The sequence below is a fragment of the Macaca mulatta genome, chromosome 18, assembly GCF_049350105.2.
Source record: "Macaca mulatta isolate MMU2019108-1 chromosome 18, T2T-MMU8v2.0, whole genome shotgun sequence".
In the NCBI taxonomy this organism is placed as follows: domain Eukaryota; kingdom Metazoa; phylum Chordata; class Mammalia; order Primates; family Cercopithecidae; genus Macaca; species Macaca mulatta.
Genome location: NC_133423.1, coordinates 41,920,443 through 41,941,784, shown reverse-complemented (window position 1 = coordinate 41,941,784; position 21,342 = coordinate 41,920,443). Strand labels below are relative to the sequence as shown.

Below are 21,342 nucleotides of genomic sequence, written 5' to 3'. Positions count from 1 at the left end.
GACACAATGAGAAGGCAGCTACCTGGAAGTCAGGAAGTGGGCCCTCATCAGGAACTGAATCAGTTGGCACCTTGATCTTGGACTCCCCAGCCTCCAAGACAGTGAGAAATAAATGTTTGTGGTTTAAGTCACCTGGTCTATGATATTTTCTTATAGCAGCCTGAGCTAAGACAGTGTGTGCCTCACTTATGTCTATTGAAAATACAGGCCATGTGCAGTGGCTCATGCCTGTAATTCCAGCTCTTTGGGAGGCTGAGGTGGGAGGATCGCTTGAGTCCAGGAGTTTGACACCAGCTTGGGTAATATAGTGAGATCTCATCTCTATTTATAAAAAATAAAGTAATTAATTTTAAAAAAGGAAAATACAGAAAACATCCTATAATGCCATAGCAATGTATGTTACCTCCTTGGCATATTTGCTTCTCATCCAAACTCTTTTTTTTGTTTGCTTTTTGTTTGTTTTTTTCTTTTTAGAGACAAGGTCTTGCTCTGTCACTCCGGCTGGAGTCCAGTGGCACAATCATAGTTCACTGTAACCTTGAACTCTTGGGCTCAAGCAATCTTCCCACCTCAGCCGTCTGAGCTGGGACTGCAGGTGCATGCCACCCAGGTAATTGTTTTTACATCTAGCTAATTTTTAAATTTTGTTTTTTGTATAAATTGGGTCTCACTGGACTGACCAGGCTGGTCTTGAACTACTGGCCTCAAGTGATCCACTTGCCTCAGCCTCCCAAAGTGCTGAGGTTACAGGTGTAAGCCACTGCACCCGGCCCAATCTTCCTTTTTTGAGACAGAGTCTTGCTCTGTCACCCAGGCTGGGGTGCAGTGGCATGATCTCGGCTCACTGCAAGCTCCACCTCCTGGGTTCATGCCATTCTCCTGCCTCAGCCTCCAGAGTAGATGGGATTACAGGTGCCCGCCACCAGGCCCGGCTAATTTTTTGTATTTTTTTAGTATAGACAGGGTTTCATCGTGTTAGCCAGGATGGTCTTGATCTCCTGACCTCGTGATCCACGGGCCTCGGCCTCCCAAAGTGCTGGGATTACAGCTGTGAGCCATCACGTCTGGCCCTAACCTTCCTTTTTTATAAAAACTCATGCTGATTTTTTAATTTAAATGATAGATGCTTACAAATTAAAACTCAAAGAGTGTATAAAAATGCAAAAATGAAAATAAAAACTACACCACATCCCACTGCTCAGAATTAATCATAGTTATTAGTTGAGTACAATTTTTCAGAACATTTTTTAAAATCATGTATGTGATTAAAGAAAAATGGGACCGTATGATAACTGTTTCATTGTTTGCTATTTGCCCCGAGGACCATTTTCAGAGGCTTTAAGTCATTGCTTTTTAATACTTTTAATGCTTTTTAATAATTTCACTGTGGATAGAATCAGCAGACATCCTCATGCTGTCATGCCAGAAGTCAATCTATCAGGCAAGGGTGGTTTTGAGGCAGTTTTTGAAGTTTGTTTTAATCCCAGGAGGACTCTTCTTAGCTATCTCTTCTGCTTGTCTCTGGTGAACCAGATGGCTTTGTTCTGATTAATTAAGAGCAGGTACCAACTCCAACCTCCTCTTACTTGCTTTACACCAAAATCTCTATTGTTTTCAAGGCACTCTTAGGCTTGAACTTCCCTACACTCTGTCTCAAAGTCAGTTCCTTTCTGCAGAACTTCAGGACTCTCTGTTCTTAAAGGCTGTCTCTCTCCTCATGGGCAGAACATTTGAACCAGTACTGTGGTGCTGGATGAGGATAGTGGCTGCTGGTCTTTTTAGCTTGCCTATCTTGGCATGGAACCTCTGCTCAATGAGTAAGCTACAGCAGGGGTGATTGGGAACCTGGTAGTCTTGTTCTGCCAAGCCTAGGGTAGAGCCTCTATCCTGGGAGTAGGGGCTAGGTAGAGGAAGGGAGCCCCCAACCTTTTGGCCTTACTCAGCAGAAATTTAGCTATCTTACTCCATTCAGGCTGCTGTAACAGAATACCACAGACTGGGGGCATATATACCACGGAAATTTATTTCTCACAGTTCTGAGGGCTGGGAAGTCAAAGATCAAGCTGCTAGCATATTCAGTGTCTGGTGAGAGCCTGATTCCTGGTTCATAGATGGATGTATATGGCAGAATGATCTCACATGGCAGAGGAGGGGAGGGGGTTCTTTGGGATGTCTTTTATAAGAGCACTAATCCCATTCATAAGGTGTGCCCTGATGACCCAATAACCTCCCAAAGGGCTTGTGTTCTAATAACATCACCTTGGTGGTTAGGTTTCAAAATAAGAATTTGAGGAGGAACATAAACATTCATTCTACAGCATAAGCCTTGAGGACCAAAGTTGAGTATTCTAATATAAAGAGAGAAGCATAAGCTGTACCATTTTCTAAGAACTAGCCTTGGAATTCACAAAATATTGCTTTGGAAATAGTCTATTCATTGGCAATCAGTGACTAAGGCCAGCCTATTTTTAAAGGGAAGGAATTTAGACTCTACCTCTTGATAGAAGAGCATCAAAGAATTTGTGGACACATTTTTAAAATACAACTACATATGCATAGATATCTAGAGAGCACAATGTTACCATTTGAAAAATTTTAGTGGAAGGTGTATGAATATTTGGTATTCTACTCTTTTCATTTTCGTGTATGTTAGAAATTTTTCAAAATAAAAAGTTGGGGGGGGGAATGTTACTCTGCAGTTGTCCAGTCTGATTTTTTTCCCCCTTTGTAGCCAATTTGTTTTTTGCCTGGATGCTTGAATAACTCTTTCTTTAAGTTGTATATTCTAGTTATAAAGCGTCTCTTAATAAATTTTCCTGGACCGCAATGTGTGCCTCCATCTAGAGGTTCATTTTTTTTCTTCTAGGTAATCACCTTTATTACATCTTCTGAATTCTTCTATTCCAAAGTTGGGTCACTTTGCATTTAGGACACCAATTATCCTCATGTTGGATCATTTCTACATTCTGATTCTGTGGGCTTCTTTGTATTTGCTTTAATTTCTTTTCAGCTGCATGTATTGTTATGATCTTAAGCTTTTCTTTTAACTTAGTTTCAGTGGTGTCTTTTCTATTCCTTCCAATTTGTACTTCAATGTGTTGAATGGCGTTGTTTGGATCCTCACTTTGTATTTTTAAGTGTGATGATCTCCATTTATGTTTCTATTGCTGCTGTTTATATTCTTCTCTATGAGGTCTTATTTTAAATTAATGTATATATAATGTATATACATAAATACACAGTTTATTACTATTCCTTTAATTATGTATTCTCCCAGGTCAGTTTCTTTATCAATCTTTGCAGGGTTTCTTCCTTTCTTGCCTCCCTCTTAATTTTCTTTCCTTGTTAGATGCCCTGAACCAGTGTTCCGCTTTTTCACAATTTCAAGGAGTGGTCCATCCCTTTAGGGAATACATCTAACCTTTTGGTAATTTTCCCAATGGGAAACTAGACTGAATTAGAGCCATGGCTACAAAGAGAGAAAAAAGAAAGGCTATTTTCCAGTTGTTTTCAGGTTTTCAATTTTCAGATATGTGGCTTTTCAAATGACTTCGGGGTGGTGTGTGATTAGGAGCCAGGCTACTTATCCTCTCCACTCCAGAATCCTTCATTTTCCTCCTTGATACCAATTTTTAAAGTTTATTGCATTCCACTATCTCCCCTTCCTTGCTGGCAATTATTAGTGATTTTTGGGGAGAGGTTTTCTTTTTTTTTAAACTGATTTTGGGTGCATCTTGTTAAGAAGTAAGGGAAGAAAAACTGTGAGGCAGTCTCAATTCTTTTAAACTTAGAAGTCCATCTTTTCTACAGCACCATATTTATATTTTTTAAGCAGGCTACAGGAAGAAGGAAATACTTTTCATAAGAAAAAGAAACTAGTGCTTTGAGCTGGAAGTGATCTCAGAAGCCATCCACTTTTGGGCTGGGTGCAGTGGCTCATGCCTGTAATCCCAGCACTTTGGAAGGCTGAGGTGAGTGGATGACCTGAGGTCAGGAGTTCAAGACCAGCCTGGCCAACATGGCGAAACCTCGTTTCCACTAAAAATACAAAAATTCACTGGGTGTGTTGGGGTCCACGTGTTTCCTAAACAAAGGAATGAACGAACACACAAGACAACACAAGACAAGACAAACATGGCGGCTGCCCCGAATGGTGCGCTCTGCTTTATTTTATACAGTCGTTTGTGGAATGTTGCCAAGTCACATGACATATTGTTTTTCTGACCTTTCCCTCACTTTCTGGATTTTCAAGATGTTTACACATAAACAAGCCCCCAGGGTCTGCTGTTTGCAGCTGGCTCCTTTGTCCTCCCTTTTTGCAGGGAAGGAACGCCCTGCTTCATTTGCAAGAGCAGTACTTATCGGGAACGTCTCCTTTGCGAGCACGTAGTCCTCTACATTTCCCCTTTCCTTATTTACAAGTTTGAATTTCTTTTAAAACCATCATTACGTGTTGGGCTCGCTGGGATTCGGTGTTTGCCCTTTGGCACCGTCTCCAGCAGACTGTGAAAATGACAAAGGCAAGAACAACAATCAATACATTACTAGAAACAGAGGTCAGCAAAGTTTTTACAGGGCTCATAGGGTTCAAAGACGTCAAACTTTGTGCAATACTAGTCATCAAATCTGCACCAGTCAGCAACGGTAACTGATTGCGAAATGTTTCAGAAATGTTCTGTGTTAATTCTTGTATTTCTAGGGAAAGATTATTATGACCAATTAAAAGTCTCTTTATCTCAGTCCAATTATGTACAGTGCTGTTAAAAGGAACAGGAGTAATACAAAATTGGGTAGTATTCCAATCACATTTCAACAAAGCTCGGGTATTCAACACTGTTAGCTGATCTCCCAACCAAGAAACCACTTGCTCCAGATTATCCACTTGTTCAGTCAAATGAGCATCTATGTCTCGTTGCTGCTGCCACAACAAATATGATTGTTCATGCCATTGTTGCACAAGTTCTGCATTTTGTATATTCTGGTGTAGAGCTAATCCAGCAACAGCGGTGGTGGAAGCAATTGCTACAAGTCCTATCACCACGGTCAAGATGATTCCAACCATCCTTCAACTGTGGTGGACAAGGTCTTGCATAACCTTGTAAATTTGAGTAACCCCAGCAGATTCACTCCAAGTACGTGTTAAGTTTATAGGTAGCCAGGTTTCTTTTCTGGCTCCTAGTATATATAAATCAGAATGAGACTCATTCCAATTATTATTCCACCAAGTAGTATTTATACAACTTAAGAATGTACAATTGTTTGTACAGTTAACTACCCCTGTATTATTATCCCATTTAAAAATTCCTGTCAACAAGAAGTAAGGCTTTCTTACACTTGCAATAACATATCTAGAACTATTTCAATGCAAATATATATGGAAAGGGTTAGCAATATTAGTAAGATTTAAGGATATGTTTCCCGTGAAAGTGAACATTGGTTTGCCAGCAGCTAGCAACTTCCAAATATGACCTTGTATTTGTGAGGTATTAGCCAAATGTGGCATAGGGGGTGATAGACCACCATCATGCCAAATAATAGTTTCATTGCCATCTGCAGAAATGCTGTGATTACCTTTATGCCAATGCAGGTTGACATGGCTGAATTTAGTCTGAAAATCTCCATGTACACTCCAATCTGTAACACGGTATTTATGACTCTTCCCTTTTACTTCTAACAACAATCGTGGCCCACTACCTCTACATCTAGTCCACTCTAGTTGGGAAACACCTCCAGACACATCGGGGATGGGGCATAAAGATAATGTACTTGGCAGAGTTTCATTAAGTACTGCAGTATGATTATACTTAAAACTTTGAGCCACAATAATCATAGTAAAGGCAGAGATATGACTATGGTTATAGCAAACAGCCCAAGCCTCATGAGAAAGATGCAGACAATGTGGACTACCCCCAAGACATATAGGTAACCCTTCAACCCCAAATTGATATGAACTATTTACTGTGCCAGTGTCTAATTCAGGATCCTGATTTTAAAAAGGCGATGGCATCCAAGCAGTATCATTAGTAAATACTGGGACTTCTCTGTCTCCCCAGGCCACACCTTGATATAAAGGTGGAAAAGGAATATAAGCCCAGTATGTAAATTCTCCAGCTGTTACCTGACAATTTACTATGGCCAGCATAGCCAGGAATAAAGTCAGTGGGGTTTTGGGCTGCCCAGCTTGTTGAACAACCTCTTCAGCTTCTTGAGTTAACTTTTTCAGTTGTCCCCATGTCGGGGGCTCCGCACGTTGAGTTCCGAAGGTGAATGTTCTCTGAGCGCTCAGATTTAGCTCCTGGAATTCCTTCAGGAACTCTTCAGATCGGCTCCTCTTCGCCATGGCACTGTTTCAATCATCTAGATGGAAACCACTCGTCTCCGGCACCTGTACGGACAAGAGCATAGCCTCAGCCCCATTGTAAAACTTTTCCTTTTAAATATTTCCCTTGTAATGAAGGATAATACACCCACAGATTACTGTTTTGCGGCTTTTCTAAAGGCTGTTGAAAATGTTTCACCGCTGCAGACTGCTGTAATTGGCGCCAAGGGTTGAGAATATTTAAAGTAAAAAGGGCTTTCAGAATTTGATGTTTTGGGGAATCTCGCCCATCTCCCCCTTTTTGTTTTAAAAGTTGTAATTTTAAGGTAGCATTGGCTCTTTCAATAATTGCAGGTAGCATTGGCTCTTTCAATAATTGCTTGACCTTGACTGTTAAATGGAATACCAGTGGAATGATGAATATGGTATAAAAAGAGGAAGGCAGCCAATTTGCGAGAGCAATAAGCAGGGGCATTATCAGTTTTTAATTCAGCAGGGACTCCCATAACTGCAAAGCAAGTAAGTAAATGAGTAATAACAGTCAGCCTTTTCAGAGGGTAATGGCGTAGCCCACTAGAAATGTGACCATGTATCAATAGTATGATGAACATATTTTAAATGACCAAAGGAAGGAACATAAGTTACATCCATTTGCCAAATGTGATTTTGTTGAATGCCTCGAGGATTAATACCTGGACTTTAAAAAAGTGCAATAATAGGAGCACAAGATGGGCAGGCTCTGACAATAGCTCGGGCTTGACGGCGTGTTATAGAAAATCACCGTTGTAATCCTAAACTATTAGTATGATGTAGTTGGTGCTCATCCTGAGCCCATTGGACACTGCCAATAAGTAAAGAATCAATCTGACTATTGCCAAAAGATAAAGGTCCTGGCAAAGCTGAATGAGAACGAATATGAGTGATAAAAAGGGGGGCAGTGCGGGAAGTAAGAGTTACAAATAATAAAGAAAATAATTTTTGTAAAGGAGTTTGAGGAAATAATGGTAAAGAAGTCTGAGAAATATATTTAGTTACATATACAGCATATTGGGAATCACTAACTATATTACAAAGGGTTTGAAGCCAGTCTTGTAGAACCATAAGAATGGCAAAAAGTTATCCTTGTTGTATTGATTCAAATGGATAGTGAGAAATTTTTGAATTGTCTGAAGTCCAGTATCCAGGCTTTCCATTGCTTGAAGCATCAGTAAAAAAGGTGGGACCTTTAACTGGAGTGTAAGAGATAGGATTATACAGCAGTAAAGAATATTGTTGCAGAAAAGCAAATAATTTATTACTAGGATAATGCTGAGAAAAAGAACCAGTATACTCAGCGCAAGCCACTTGCCAACCCTTATGAGTTTCCAGCAGAGATTCAATGTATTGATTAGATAATCAGGTAATAATTTTTATAGGGTCAGCACCAAGCAACTGACGAGCTCGATGTCATCCTTTAATAATTAATTCAGCCAATTTATCAATATATGGGTGAATTTTCTTAACGGCTTTATTAGCCAAAAACAGCCACTCCAGAATATTATTATCTTGGTGTAAAACGGCCATTGGTGAATGGGGAGTATGAAAAAGACACAACGAAAGTGGAAGATTGGGTGGAAGATTGGGTGCAATATAATCAAGGTGAGCTTCACTAATTCTATTTTCTACAAATGACAACTCTTCTTCTGCTACAGGGGATAAAGTCTCCATAGGTTGAATACAAGTATTTACAGCTCTAAGATCAGTTAATAAGTGCCATTTTCCACTTTTCTTTTTAATGACACACACAGGGGAATTCCATGCAGAAGTACTTGGTTCAATATGCCCCTCAGCCAATTGTTCCTTAACTAAATTCTTTAAAGCCTTAAGTTTTTCTTTAGATAATGGCCACTGTTCCACCTAAACAGGAGTTGTAGTTTTCCACTTCAATTGTAAAGCTTGAGGCTTGTGGACAGTGGCTAAGAGTTTAAAGGATTGTAGCCCATTTTGAACATCATATTTTTGGCAGCTGAAGAAATATGAGGAATGCTTAAAAAGGCACCAAATTGTTGTAAAAGATCACGGCCCCAAAGGTTAATATTAATGGGAATGATATAAAAGAACACTTTTCCTTGTTGTCCTTCAGGTCCTACACAGCTCAGGGGCTCGACACTTTGGTAGACTACAGAAGTAGTACCTAGGCCAGATAGAGTAACCAATACTTGTTTCTTTTTCCAATGATCAGGCCATTGAGCCAAACATATAATAGATACATCTGCTCCTGTGTCGACTAATCCTTCAAAAAGTATCCCATTAATTTGCAATGAACATAAAGGTTTTTGATCAGAAACTAAAGTTTCCTAGAAAACAGTTTTCCCAGTACTACCGAAACCTCCTTGACGAGACACATCTCTAGATAAGAAAGGAAAAAAAGGGCAATAAAAGCAATTGTGCAATATGTTCCCCTGCCTCTAGGCACACAAATTGTGAGACTTGTACCATAATAAGGATTTCATCGGTAAAATCAGGATCAAGAATTCCTGGGACCACTATTAACCCCCGTATAGCGCTGCTGCTTTGACCTAGTAAAAGTCCTACATGTCCCTTTGGCAAAGGACCACACCTAACTTATATATTCCTCCATTAGGAGATAAAGTATAAGGCTGGACAATAGTTAGGTCAGCAGCGGGACTCTGCTTAGTGGCAGCATAAAGCTGAGAAACTGGGGTAGGGTAAGATGTCTTTAAGGAGGACTCAAAGTCATTCCTTGATGTTGTAAGCCACTGCTCACTGGGTACTGGGGTAGTCCTGCATTGTAGTTGTTGGGGCCCCAAGCCTGCGGGCCCCGGCTCCCATTTCCCAAGAGGAGTGACAATACATTCCCACTTTTATCAGTTTTTGAATGGCATTCATTGGTCTAATGTCGACCCTTGCCACATCGTTTACACATATCAGATGGTAACCTTTTTTCTTTTAGAGCAGAAGAGCCTAATTTTTTTGGCATTCCTTTTTAAAATGACTGGGTTTCCCACATTGATAGCATATACCTAGTTTAGAATTGCCTTTTAAAGCCTTAGAAAGTGCCCCAGCAAACAATTGAGCATTGTAAATAGCTCCTCCAGCACCTGCAAAAGCCAGAGTATCCAAAAGAATTTTAGCAGCAGGGCCTGAACCTACAGTCTTTAATACAGCATCTTCAAGGTGGGCTACAAAATCTGGATATGGCTCAGTGGCTCCTTGTAGGATCTTTACAAAAGATAAAGAAGTTTTACCTGCTATTTCAACCTTAGTCCACACTTTCATAAACAAGGCTTTAATCTGAGTGAGAGCAATATCATCTAGGCCTGCCTGAGCATTAAGAGTGGTGTATTGTCCTGAACCTGTAAGCTGCTCTTCAGTAGGTCCTGGGGGATTTCGGGTAGCATTTTTTCTAGCTTGTACTCTTGCTTCCTCCCACCACCAACTTTTTAATTGAAGCCATTGCGAACGATCAAGGACAGCCTGTCCTAACGTTTCCCAGTCAATAGGAATCATCATATGTTCTGAAGAGAAGGAATTGAGAAGGCCAAGAACAAATGGTGACTGAGGTCCATAATTAGAAATTGCAGCTTTCATTTCTTTCAAAAATTTAAATTGTAGGGCTGTAAAAGTCACATTCTGGCCACCATTTGGGAACTGAGCATTGGGGCCGAAAGCAGCCCATGTTATTGGGAATAAATCTAATTCCTCAAAATCATCCTTTTCCTTCGATTCCTTTTCTCCCACAGGAGGAAGAGGCACAGAGAAAACCTGACCTGACATAGGCAAAGAGGTTGGAGGTGGGGGCAAAGGGCCAAAGGAGCAGAAGGGAAGGTAACAGGGAAGGCTCGTGGCAGAGAGATAGGAGAAACAGGAGCAGTGGTACCTTGCAATTTTAACAAATGTTGTAACATCTCCAAAATGTGTTGCAAATCAGAATTTCCTTCAGATGAAGGAGTCATTAGCTCTTTTTCCAATTTCTTGTCCTCCACCACTGGGGCGTAAATATGTTCCTCTCTAGGATCATTCCTCTCTAAAGCTTCAGATGCCTCACCTCCTGTGGCAGTATCGCCATGCTCTGAGTCAGTTTCAAGTAACTCTAATGCCTGAGTAATGGAACTACACAAAGTCCACAAAGTCAGAGCCATCGTTTGCCCTCACTGATGAGCTCGACGCAGGACTTTAACCACTTGTAACCATTCCTTTCAATTTAACTGTACTTTGGTTTGATATTGAAACCAATAACAATGTTGTTCAACATGGGTAAACAATCCCTTCAAAGTCTTTTCTTTTACTTCTACTCCTATAGACATCAACAGTCCCTGGAGTAACCGCAGATATTCAGAGGCCAGAGAGGTGAAATTCCCCATAATTTTCCTGTGGGTCCCCCTTCATTTATTTACCTGCCCAGGGTGTTCCCCCTCCGGTTCCTTGCTCTCATGGAGCCACGGACCCTGCTCGCTGCACCAGATGTTGGGGTCCGCGTGTTTCCTAAACAACGGAATGGACACACAAGACAACACAAGACAAGACAAACATGGCAGCCACCCCGAATGGCGTGCTCTGCTTTATTTTATACAGTCATTTGTGGAATGTTGCCAAGTCACAAGACACATTTTTTTTGACCTTTCCCTGACTTTCTGGATTTTCAAGATGTTTACACATAAACAAGGCCCCAGGGTCTGCTGTTTGCAGCTGGCTCCTTTGTCCTCCCTGTTTGCAGGGAAGGAACACCCTGCTTCGTTTGCAAGAGCAGGACTTATCGGGAATGTCTCGTTTGTGAGCACGTAGTCCTCTACATGGGTATGGTGGCACATGCCTGTAATCCCAGCTACTGAGGAGGCTGAGGCAGCAGAATTGCTTGAAACTGGGCAGCAGAGGTTGCAGTAAGCCATGATTACACCACTGCACTCCAGGGTGGCTGACAAAGCAAGAATCCATCTCAAAAAAAAAAAAGTCATCCACTTTCCAAGTTCACAGAGCCATTTAATGACTGAGGAGAAGGTCTCCATCTTTTTTTTCCCATCTTCCTGCCTCATGTATGGGTGGCATTTTAGACATCAGAAAGAGAGACAGAGAGAAAGAGAGGGAATGAGAAGTTTTGCATGTTGAGTACCTTCCTTTCTTGCCTTTATTCATATTACATAGCACCGGGCCTTCATTAGGGGCAGCTCCAGTGGCACAGAAATTGGGGCTCTGACTCTAATACTAAAAAAGTATATATTGGATAAAGACTCAATATGATAAAGAAAGAACACTAGGAAAATGGTAAGACATTTTTCTTCTTCCTCTCTCCTCTGGTTAAAAACAAATCAACCAACCAACACCACCAGGACTACATATCATTTGAGGGGATGAGACATTGAAAAAGTGAAGAGTTTGATTTTCTGGAATGATTTGTCTCAGCTGCTATGACTGCTTGTGAGAATTAAGAAATTATCCCAGTGAGAACAGTATTAAAAGTACATGCAATGGATTTTAATTCTGTCAGCTGGAAAAAGACTTTTAAAAACAAGGCAAAGGACTGTAGATTAATAGGAAATGTAAAAATATAATCTGCCTTGGGTCAGATCTGATCAGTGAGGCATCTCGGAATGCACCCCATCTATTTCAATGGTCCCTCCCTCTTCTGAATGAAGACTTATCAGCACCGGAGATCTATGAAGCTGTCCCAAAACTTATTGGACCCGTTGGTCACTGGTCATTGGTCAAAACATTAAAAGAAATGTTTCCCAAGATGCCCAGAAATGCAATCCTGTTGCTTACAGAGATCCTCAATCCTAATTCTACAATGAGGCTCTTAGTTAATTCTGACTTGGGGACATCCAGAAGTTAACCTTGACACTAGCTGTAAGGAAAAGGCAAAGTAGAAATACAAAAAATAAAAATAAAATCTTTTCTTTCAAAGTCAGCTGGGTATGAAAAACGTAGAATTCAAAAGTAATCTAGAATTGTTCATGTGATGTTGTAACATGAGGAAATTAAACAGTGATGGATAAAATTTTCTTCCATGTTCCTAAGGTCTCTGGCCAGAACTGACATAATACAGATGAACAAGAAAAAAGCATACAATATTAATACTATTTACTTGTACATGGGAATCCTTACAAGAAAAATGAAGACCCAAAGATGCAGTTAGAGCCTAATTACCGGTGTGTGCAGCCCCCAGTCACATACCCCTGCTTGCTCAATCAATCACGACCCTGTCCCATGCACCCCCTTAGAGTTGTGAACCCTTAAAAGGGACAGCAATTGCTCATGCGGGGAGCTCGGCTCTTGAGACAGGAGTCTTGCCGATGCCCCTGGCCGAATAAACCCCTTCCTTCTTTAACTCGGTGTCTGAGGAGTTTTGTCTGTGGCTTGTCCTGCTACACAGCAACAGCCAGATTGCTTACAGTCAGCGTTTGCTTTATTTGAACAGGGTTTGAGCAGCTGGCCCCCTTTCATTGACTATAACTCAGTGACTGGCATGAGAGTAGACTACAGTCTGTTTACACCTTCATTTAGGTTATAGTTTGTGACTTACAGAGAAACCTTTAGGCACAACTTAAAATACGTATAGAGGCAACTTTAGGCTAAACTTAAGTCTTGAGGATGCAATGCAACTGTCAGACCTCTGAGCTCAAGCTAAGCCATCATATCCCCTGTGACCTGCACTTATATACATCCAGATGGCCTGAAGTAACTGAAGTATCACAAAAGAAGTGAAAATGGCCTGTTCCTGCCTTAACTGATGACATTACCTTGTGAAATTCCTTCTCCTGGCTCAACCTGGCTCAAGAGCTCCCCCACTGAGCACCTTGTGACCCCCACCCCTGCCTGCCAGAGAACAACCCCTGTAATTTTGACTGTAATTTTCCTTTACCTGCCCAAATCTTATAAAACAGCCCCACCCCATCTCCCTTCGATGACTCTCTTTTCAGACTCAGCCCGCCTGCACCCAGGTGAAATAAACAGCCTTGTTGCTCACACAGAGCCTGTTTGGTGGTCTCTTCACATGGATGCAAGTGAAATTTGGTGCCAAGTGAAATTTGGTGCTGTGACTCGGATCGGGGGACCTCCCTTGAGAGATCAATCCCCTGTCCTCCTCTCTTTGCTCCGTGAGAAAGATCCACCCACGACCTCTGGTCCTCAGACTAACCAGCCCAAGGAACATCTCACCAATTTTAAATCAGGTCAGTGGCCTCTTTTTTACTGTCTTTCTCCAACCTCTCTCACTATTCTTCAACCACTTTCTCCTTTCAATCTTGGTGCCACACTTCAATCTCTCCCTTCTCTTAATTTCAGTTCCTTTCCTTTTCTGGTAGAGACAAAGGAGATGCGTTTTAACTGTGAACCCAAAACTCCAGAGCCAGTCACAGACTCGGGAAGACGGTCTTCCCTTGGTGTTTAATCACATGGGGATGCCTCCTTGATTATTCATCCACATTTCATTGGTGTCTGATCACCACAGGGACGCCTGCCTTGGTCATTCACCCACATTCCCTTTGTCAGGCCTCTGAGCCCAAGCTAAGCCATCATGTCCCCAATGACCTTCACGTATACATCCAGATGGCCTGAAGCAACTGAAGATCCACAGAAGTGAAAATAGCCTTAACTGATGACATTCCACCATTGTGATTTGTTTCTGCCCCACCCTAACTGATCAATGTACTTTGTAATCTCCCACACCTTTAAGAAGGTTCTTTATAATGCTCCCCACCCTTGAGAATGTACTTTGTGAGATGCACCCCTTGCCCCCAAAACATTGCTCTTAACTCCACCGCCCATCCCCAAACCTGTAAGAACTAATGATAATCCACCACCCTTTGCTGACTCCTTTTTCAGACTCAGCCCACCTGCACCCAGGTGAAATAAACAGCCATGTTGCTCACACAAAGCCTGTTTGGTGGTCTCTTCACATGGACACCTGAGACACCCTTGGCAGCAAGTCAATTGCCGAGATGCCTGCTTTGGCTGCTCACCCACATTGCAGCCCAGGGCTGCTCACCCACCCCTTCTCTCCATGTCTCTACCCTCTCTTTACTCTCCACTTTCCTGGGGGGCAAGCACCCCCACCCCTTCTTTCCGTGTCTGTACCCTCTCTTTTCTCTGGACTTGCCTCCTTCACTATCGGCAACCTTCCACCCTCCATTCCTCCTTCTTCTCCCTGAGCCTGTGTTCTCAAAAACTTAAAATCTCTTCACCTCACACCTGACCTAAAATCTAAATGCCTTATTTTCTTCTGCAATGCCACTTAACCCCAATACAAACTCAACAGTGGTTCCAGATAGCCAGAAAATGGCACTTTCGATTTTTCCATCCTACAAGTTCTAAATAATTCTTGTTGTAAAATGGGCAAAAGGTCTGAGGTCCCTGAAGCCCAGGCACTCTTTTACACATTGGTCCCTCCCTAGTCTCTGTTCCCAATGCAACTCATCCCAAATCTTTCTTCTTTCCCTCTCGCCTGTCCCCTCAGTCCCAACCCCAAGTGTTGCTGAGTCTTTCCAATCTTCCTTTTTTGCGGACCCATCTGACCTCTCCCCTCCTCCCCAGGCTGCTCCTCACCAGGCCGAGCTAGGTCCTAATTCTTCCTCAGCCTCTGCTCCTCCACCCTGTAATCATTTTATCACCTCCCCTCCTCGCACCAGGTCCAGCTTACAGTTTGGTTCCGGTCCGGCTTACAGTTTCATTCCTTGACTAGCCCTCCCCCACCTGCCCAGCAATTTCCTCTTAAAAAGGTGGCTGGAGCTAAAGGCATAGTCAAGGTTAATGCTCCTTTTTCTTTATCCAACCTCTCCCAAATCAGTTAGCGTTTGGTTCTTTTTCATCAAGTATGAAAAACCCAGCCCAGTTCATGGCCCATTTGGCAGCAACCCTGAGACGCTTTACAGCCCTAGACCCTGAAAGGTCAGAAAGTTGTCTTATTCTCAATATACATTTTATTACCCGATCCGCTCCCAACATTAAATAAAGCTCCAAAAATTAAAATCTGGCCCTCAAACCCCACAACAGGACTTAATTAACCTCGCCTTCAAGGTGTACAATAATACAGTAGAGGCAGCCAAGTAGCAATGTATTTCTGAGTTGCAATTCCTTTCTTCCACTGTGAGACAAACCCCAGCCACATCTCCAGCACACAAGAACTCCAAATGCCTGAACGCAACTGCCAACGGTTCCTCCAGAACCTCCTCCCCCAGGAGCTTGCTACAAGTGCTGGAAATCTGGCCACTGGGCCAAGGAATGCCCGCAGCCCGGGATTCCTCCTAAGCTGTGTCCCATCTGTGCAGGACCCTACTGAAAATGGACTCTTCAACTCACCTGGCAGCCACTCCCAGAGCCCCTGGAACTCTGGCCCAAGGCTCTCTGACTGACTCCTTCCCAGATCTTCTCAGCTTAAAGGCTGAAGACTGATGCTGCCCCATCTCCTCGGAAGCCCCCCAGACATTCACGGACGCCGAGCTTCAGGTAACTTTCACAGTGAAGGGTAGGTCCATCCCCTTCTTAATCAATACGGAGGCTATCCACTCCACATTACCTTCTTTCCAAGGGTCTGTTTCCCTTGCCTCCATAACTGTTGTGGGTATTGACGGCCAGGGTTCTAAACCTCTTAAAACTCCCCAACTCTTGTGCCAACTTGGATACGTTCTTTTTTTTTTTTTTTTTTTTGAGATGGAGTTTCACTGTTGTTGCCCAGGCCGGAGGGCAATGGTGCGATCTCGGCTCACCGCAACCTCCGCCTCCCAGGTTCAAGCGATTCTCCTGCCTCAGTCTCCCTAGTAGCTAGGACTACAGGCATGTGCCACCACGCCCGGCTAATTTTGTATTCTTAGCAGAGATGGGGTTTCTCCGTGTTGGTCAGGCTGGTCTCGAACTACCGACCCCAGGTGATCCGCCCACCTCGGCCTCCCAAAGTGCTGGGATTACAGGCTTGAGCCACTGTGGATACATTCTTTTATGCACTCCTTTTTAGTTATCCCCACCTGCCCAACTCCCTTATTAGGTTGAGACATTTTAAATTATCTGCTTCCCTGACTATTCCTGGGCTACAGCCACACCTCATTGCCGCCTTTTCCCCCAGTTCAAAGCCTCTTGCACATCCTCCCCTTGTATCTCCCCACCTTAAACCACAAGTATAGGACACCTCCACTCCCTCCCTGGCAGCTGATCACATGCCCTTACCATCCTATTAAAACCTAATCACCCTTACCCCGCTCAACACCAATATTCCATCCCACAGCACGCTTTAAAAGGATTACAGCCTGTTATCACTTGCCTGTTACTGCATGGTCTTTTAAAGCCTATAAACTCCCCTTATAATTCCCCCATTTTACCTGTCCTAAAACCAGACAAGGCTTACAGGTTCAGGATCCACACCTTATCAACCAAATTGTTTTGCCTATCCACCCCGTGGTGCCAAAGCCATATACTCTCCTATCCTCAATACCCCCCTCCACAACCCATTATTCTGTTCTGGATCTCAAACATGCTTTCTTTACTATTTTTGCACCCTTCTTCCCAGTCTCTCTTCGCTTTCACTTGGACTGACCCTGACATCCACCAGGCTCAGCAAATTACCTGTGCTGTACTGCCGCAAGGCTTCAGAGACAGCCCCCATTACTTCCGTCAAGCCCAAATTTCTTCCTCATCTGTTACCTATCTCAGCATAATTCTCATAAAAACACACGTGCTCTCCCTGTCAATCATATCCAACTGATCTCTCAAACCCCAATCCCTTCTACAAAACAACAACTCCTTTCCTTCCTAGGCATGGTTAGTGCAATCAAAATTCTTACACAAGAGCCAGGACTGCACCCTGTAGGCTTTCTGTCCAAACAACTTGACCTCACTGTTTTAGCCTAGCCCTCATGTCTGTGCGCAGTAGCTGCCACTGCTTCAATACTTTTAGAGGCTCTCAAAATCAAAACTGTGCTCAACTCATTCTCTACATTTCTCATAACTTCCAAAACCTATTTGCTTCCTCACACTTGACGCATATACTTTCTGCCCCGCACCACTACCTCTCAGCAAGCCGAACTCATTGCCTTAACTCGAGCCCTCAACCTTGCAAAGGAATAATGCATCGATATTTATACTGACTCTAAATATGCCTTCCATATCCTGCACCACCATGCTGTTACATGGGCTGAAAGAGATTTCCTCACTATGCAAGGGTCCTCCATCCTTAATGCCTCTTTAATAAAAACTCTTCTCAAGGCCGCTTTACTTCCAAAGGAAGCTGGAGTCATTCACTGCAAGGGCCATCAAAAGGCATCACATCCCATCGCTCAGGTCAATGTTTATGCTGATAAGTTAGCTAAAAAAGCAGCTAGCATTCCAACTTCTATCCCTCATGGCAGTTTTTCTCCTTCTCATCTGGCCACTCCCACCTACTCCCCGGCTGAAACTTCCACCTATCAATCTCTTCCCACACAAGGCAAATGGTTCTTGGACCAAGGAAAATATCTCCTTCCAGCCTCACAGGCCCATTCTATTCTGTCATCATTTCATAACCTCTTCCATGTAGGTTACAAGCCACTAGCCCATCTCTTAGAATCTCTCATTTCCTTTCCATCGTGGAAATCTATTCTTAAGGGAATCACTTCTCAGTGTTCCATCTGCTATTCTACTACCCCTCGGGGATTGTTCAGGCCCCCGCCCTTTCCTACACATCAAGCTTGGGGATTTGTCCCTACTCAGGACTGGCAAATTGACTTTACTCACATGCCCTAAGTCAGGAAACTACAATACCTCTTGGTCTGGGTAGACACTTTCACTGGACGGGTAGAGGCCTTTCCCACAGGGTCTGAGAAGGCCACTGTGGTCATTTCTTCCCTTCTGTCAGACATAATTCCTTGGTTTAGCCTTCTCACTTCTATACAGTCCAATAACGGACCGGCCTTTATTAGTCAAATCACGCATGCAGTTTCTCAGGCTCTTGGTATGCAGTGAACTAATGGTCTTTTAAAAACACACCTCTCTAAACTCAGCCACCAACTTAAAAAGGACTGAACAATACTTTTACCACTTGCCCTTCTCAGAATTTGGGCCTGTCCTCAGAATGCTACAGGTTACAGCCCATTTAAGCCCTTGTATAGATGTGAAACTAGGCCGCATAAAACTTAGAAACTAGGCCTCATAAAAAAAGAACTTAAAAAAATTAACACCAGGTGGCTCTGGATAGGGTCCCACCCTGCCTCGATAGGGTCCCACCCTGATAGGGTCCCACCCTGCCAATTCCGGGAAACAACCTCATGGGGTCCCACCCTGCCAATTCCGGGGGTCCCACCCTGCCTCGAAGTTCCCGGAATCAACAACTCCAGGAAAAAAACCTCATAAGGTCCTGCTCTAACCAATTAGAACAAGACACCTTGCTCAGGCCATAGACAGACCCAATTACCACGCGCCTAAAGCTTTGTTTGAATTTCGCGCCCTAAGCTGTGTTTGAACTTGTGTTTGCCTATATAAACAGCCTGTAACAAGCAGTCAGGGTCCCAGGGCCAACTTAGAGCTTGGGACCCTAGCGCGCTAGTAATAAATAACTCTCTGCTGTGAATCTCGTGTCGGTGATCCTTCGCGGCGACCCCTGCCCAGGAAGGAATCGACAGTTCGGTTCCAACAGACGCTCCTTTTTATTAGGCCCCAGTCTCATTCCAGACAGTAGACCAACTTGAACTGTGCCCCAAAAAACTTGTCATCCCTACCATCTTCTCTATAGTCATACTCCTATTCACTGTTCTCAGCTACTCATAAATGCCGTGCTCTTGTTTACACTGCCGGTTTACACTGTTCTGCAAGCCATCACAGCTGATATCTCCTGGTGCTATCCCAAACTGCCACTCTTAACTCTCTCTTAAAGTAAATAAATAATCTTTGCTGGCAGGGCTATGCTGAGCCTCCTTGGGCACTCTCTAATTGGATGTCCTGGGTCCTCCCAATTCGTAGTTCTTTAATACCTGTTTTTCTCCTTGTCTTATTCCGTTCTTTTTTCAGTTCATACAAAACTGTATCCAGGTCATCACCAATAATTCTATACAACAAATGTTTCTTCTAACAATCCCACAATATCACCCTTTACCACAAAATCTTCCTTCAGCTTAATCTCGCCCACTGTAGGTTCCCACACTGCTCCTAATCCTGCTCAAAGCAGCCCTAAGAAACATCGCCCATTATCTTTCCATACCACCCCCAAAAATTTTCGCTGCCCCAACACTTTACCACTATTTCGTTTTATTTTTCTTATTAATATAGGAAGACAGGAATGTCAGGCCTCTGAGCCCAAGCCAAGCCATCATATCCCCTGTGACCTGCACATAGACATCCAGATGGCCTGAAGTAACTGAAGAATCACAAAAGAAGTGAAAATGGCCTGTTCCTGCCTTAACTGATGACATTACCTTGTGAAATTCCTTCTCCTGGCTCATCCTGGCTCAAAAGCTCCCCCACTGAGCACCTTGTGATCCCCACCCCTGCCTGCCAGAGAACAACCCCCTTTGACTGTAACTTTCCTTTACCTACCCAAATCCTATAAAACAGCCCCACCCCATCTCCCTTTGCTGACTGTCTTTTCCGACTCAGTCCGCCTGCACCCAGGTGAAATAAACAGCCTTGTTGCTCACACAAATCCTGTATGATGGTCTCTTCACACAGACGTGAGTGAAAGTAACTGTCCAGAATACATTTTTTACAAAAGATTTTTTTCAGTCACCTTTGCAGATAGGAGTGACCAGTGAGAAGCAGATGGAAGTCACTGGGTGTGTCTTCCAGTACAAGGCTCTCAAGGTGCTGGTTCCACTGGCAGTTAAGCCTATTACACATGCCTCTTGATTCTTTCTGCTGCCTGGGAGAAAGACCTGAGGACAGGCGCTGGCAGCCTGAAGGCCCGAGTGCATAATAATAGCGCAGTGGAGCCAAGGGATGGACAGAACCTGGCGGTGCCACCACTCCAGCCCTGGGTGCTTTTCCTTCTTTTCAACGGCGAGAATTAAACTTTTGTTTTTCTTATTTTAAATTTATATTTGCTCTTATGTGGCAGGCCAGGTCTCACTAACAGCTGGACAGGCCTCCGTAACCACTGTTTCAGCACTAGTTAAGTTAAATATTAAAAGCTGAAAGAGCCAGTGTCTTTATACAAAGGCCGGAATGTAACAAAAGCCCACCAAGAGTTTTGCCCAGGCCTTTCCTGGGCCTTGAAGCATGACAACATAAAGAAGGAATTCTTAACAGGACCTGTTCAAGATTAAACAAGTTTTTATTGGGGGTCTGAAGAAACTCCCCAGACTCCAACAAACAAGTTTATTGGGGGTCTGAAGGAACTGCCCAAACCTTCATGATTTAGTAGAAGACAAGATAAGGGTAATCACCCCTGGCATCTGCACGCATCTAGATTAAGTAAACTTACTGGGGCTCCAGAGGAAGATCTTTAGGACTGATCTTAGTTATAGATTAAAATAAGTGAACCATTTACATCTTTACACACATGCACACTTACATGTAGACAGATAGTTTAGAAGGTATATAAGCTCTGGAAAACTTCGTAATTTTGAGTTGATCTGGCGATATTTTCCAGGCCTTTTCCCTGTACCCGGTTACCAAAATAAACTCTCTTTTTTCCCAGTTCATCATGAGAATAAGCAGCCCCACCCCTGGTTTGGTACAGGAACACTTACAGAGGCTGTAAGACCCAGAAGACAGGGTCACTGTTTCTTCTACACAAACTTGGCTGCTCTTTTGAATTTTCTGGGGTGTTTTTATAAATACTAAGGCTTGTGCCTCATTTTCCCAGTGTCTGATATCACCGACTTGGGGTGTGCTCTAGGCACTGCGACTTGTAATAGCTGCCCCTGGTGACTCTAAGGTGCAGCAAATGTGGAAGACCACGTCTTGGCGACGCCAGGTCCCTGGCTGGACGGCTGTCAAGACTGCGCAGCCCACTGAAATCTCCCCAGACTGGTTAGCGCCGGAGGTGCACCTCCGTGGTATCCTTTCTTCCGGAAACTCCGCCTTCGCCCTCGCCCCGCCTTTTCCCGGCTCGGCCACGCCTCCTTCCC

General features: G+C 43.4%; 1 protein-coding gene across 1 annotated transcript; it reads right to left on the bottom strand.

The window, feature by feature from the left end:
* Nucleotides 1–4,135: 4,135 nt before the first annotated feature.
* Nucleotides 4,136–21,241, bottom strand: LOC106994511 (endogenous retrovirus group K member 21 Rec protein-like). The gene is made up of 3 exons (XM_015121975.3): nt 20,962–21,241; nt 6,119–6,385; nt 4,136–4,503 (listed from the first exon to the last, which is right to left on the bottom strand). The coding sequence occupies exons 2-3, from the start codon at nt 6,338–6,340 to the stop codon at nt 4,447–4,449; spliced, it is 279 nt and encodes a 92-aa protein (XP_014977461.1). The 5' UTR covers nt 6,341–6,385; nt 20,962–21,241; the 3' UTR covers nt 4,136–4,446.
* Between the last annotated feature and the right edge of the window lie 101 nt (nt 21,242–21,342).

Excerpts from the sequence above, each read along its gene's own strand:
- LOC106994511 (XM_015121975.3), bottom strand. The coding sequence starts at position 6,340 with ATGGCGAAGAGGAGCCGATCTGAAGAGTTCCTGAAGGAATTCCAGGAG. Across the intron at positions 4,504-6,118 it reads TGGCCATAGTAAATTGTCAG|TCTGCTGGAGACGGTGCCAA; the intron begins GTAACAGCTGGA and ends TCATTTTCACAG.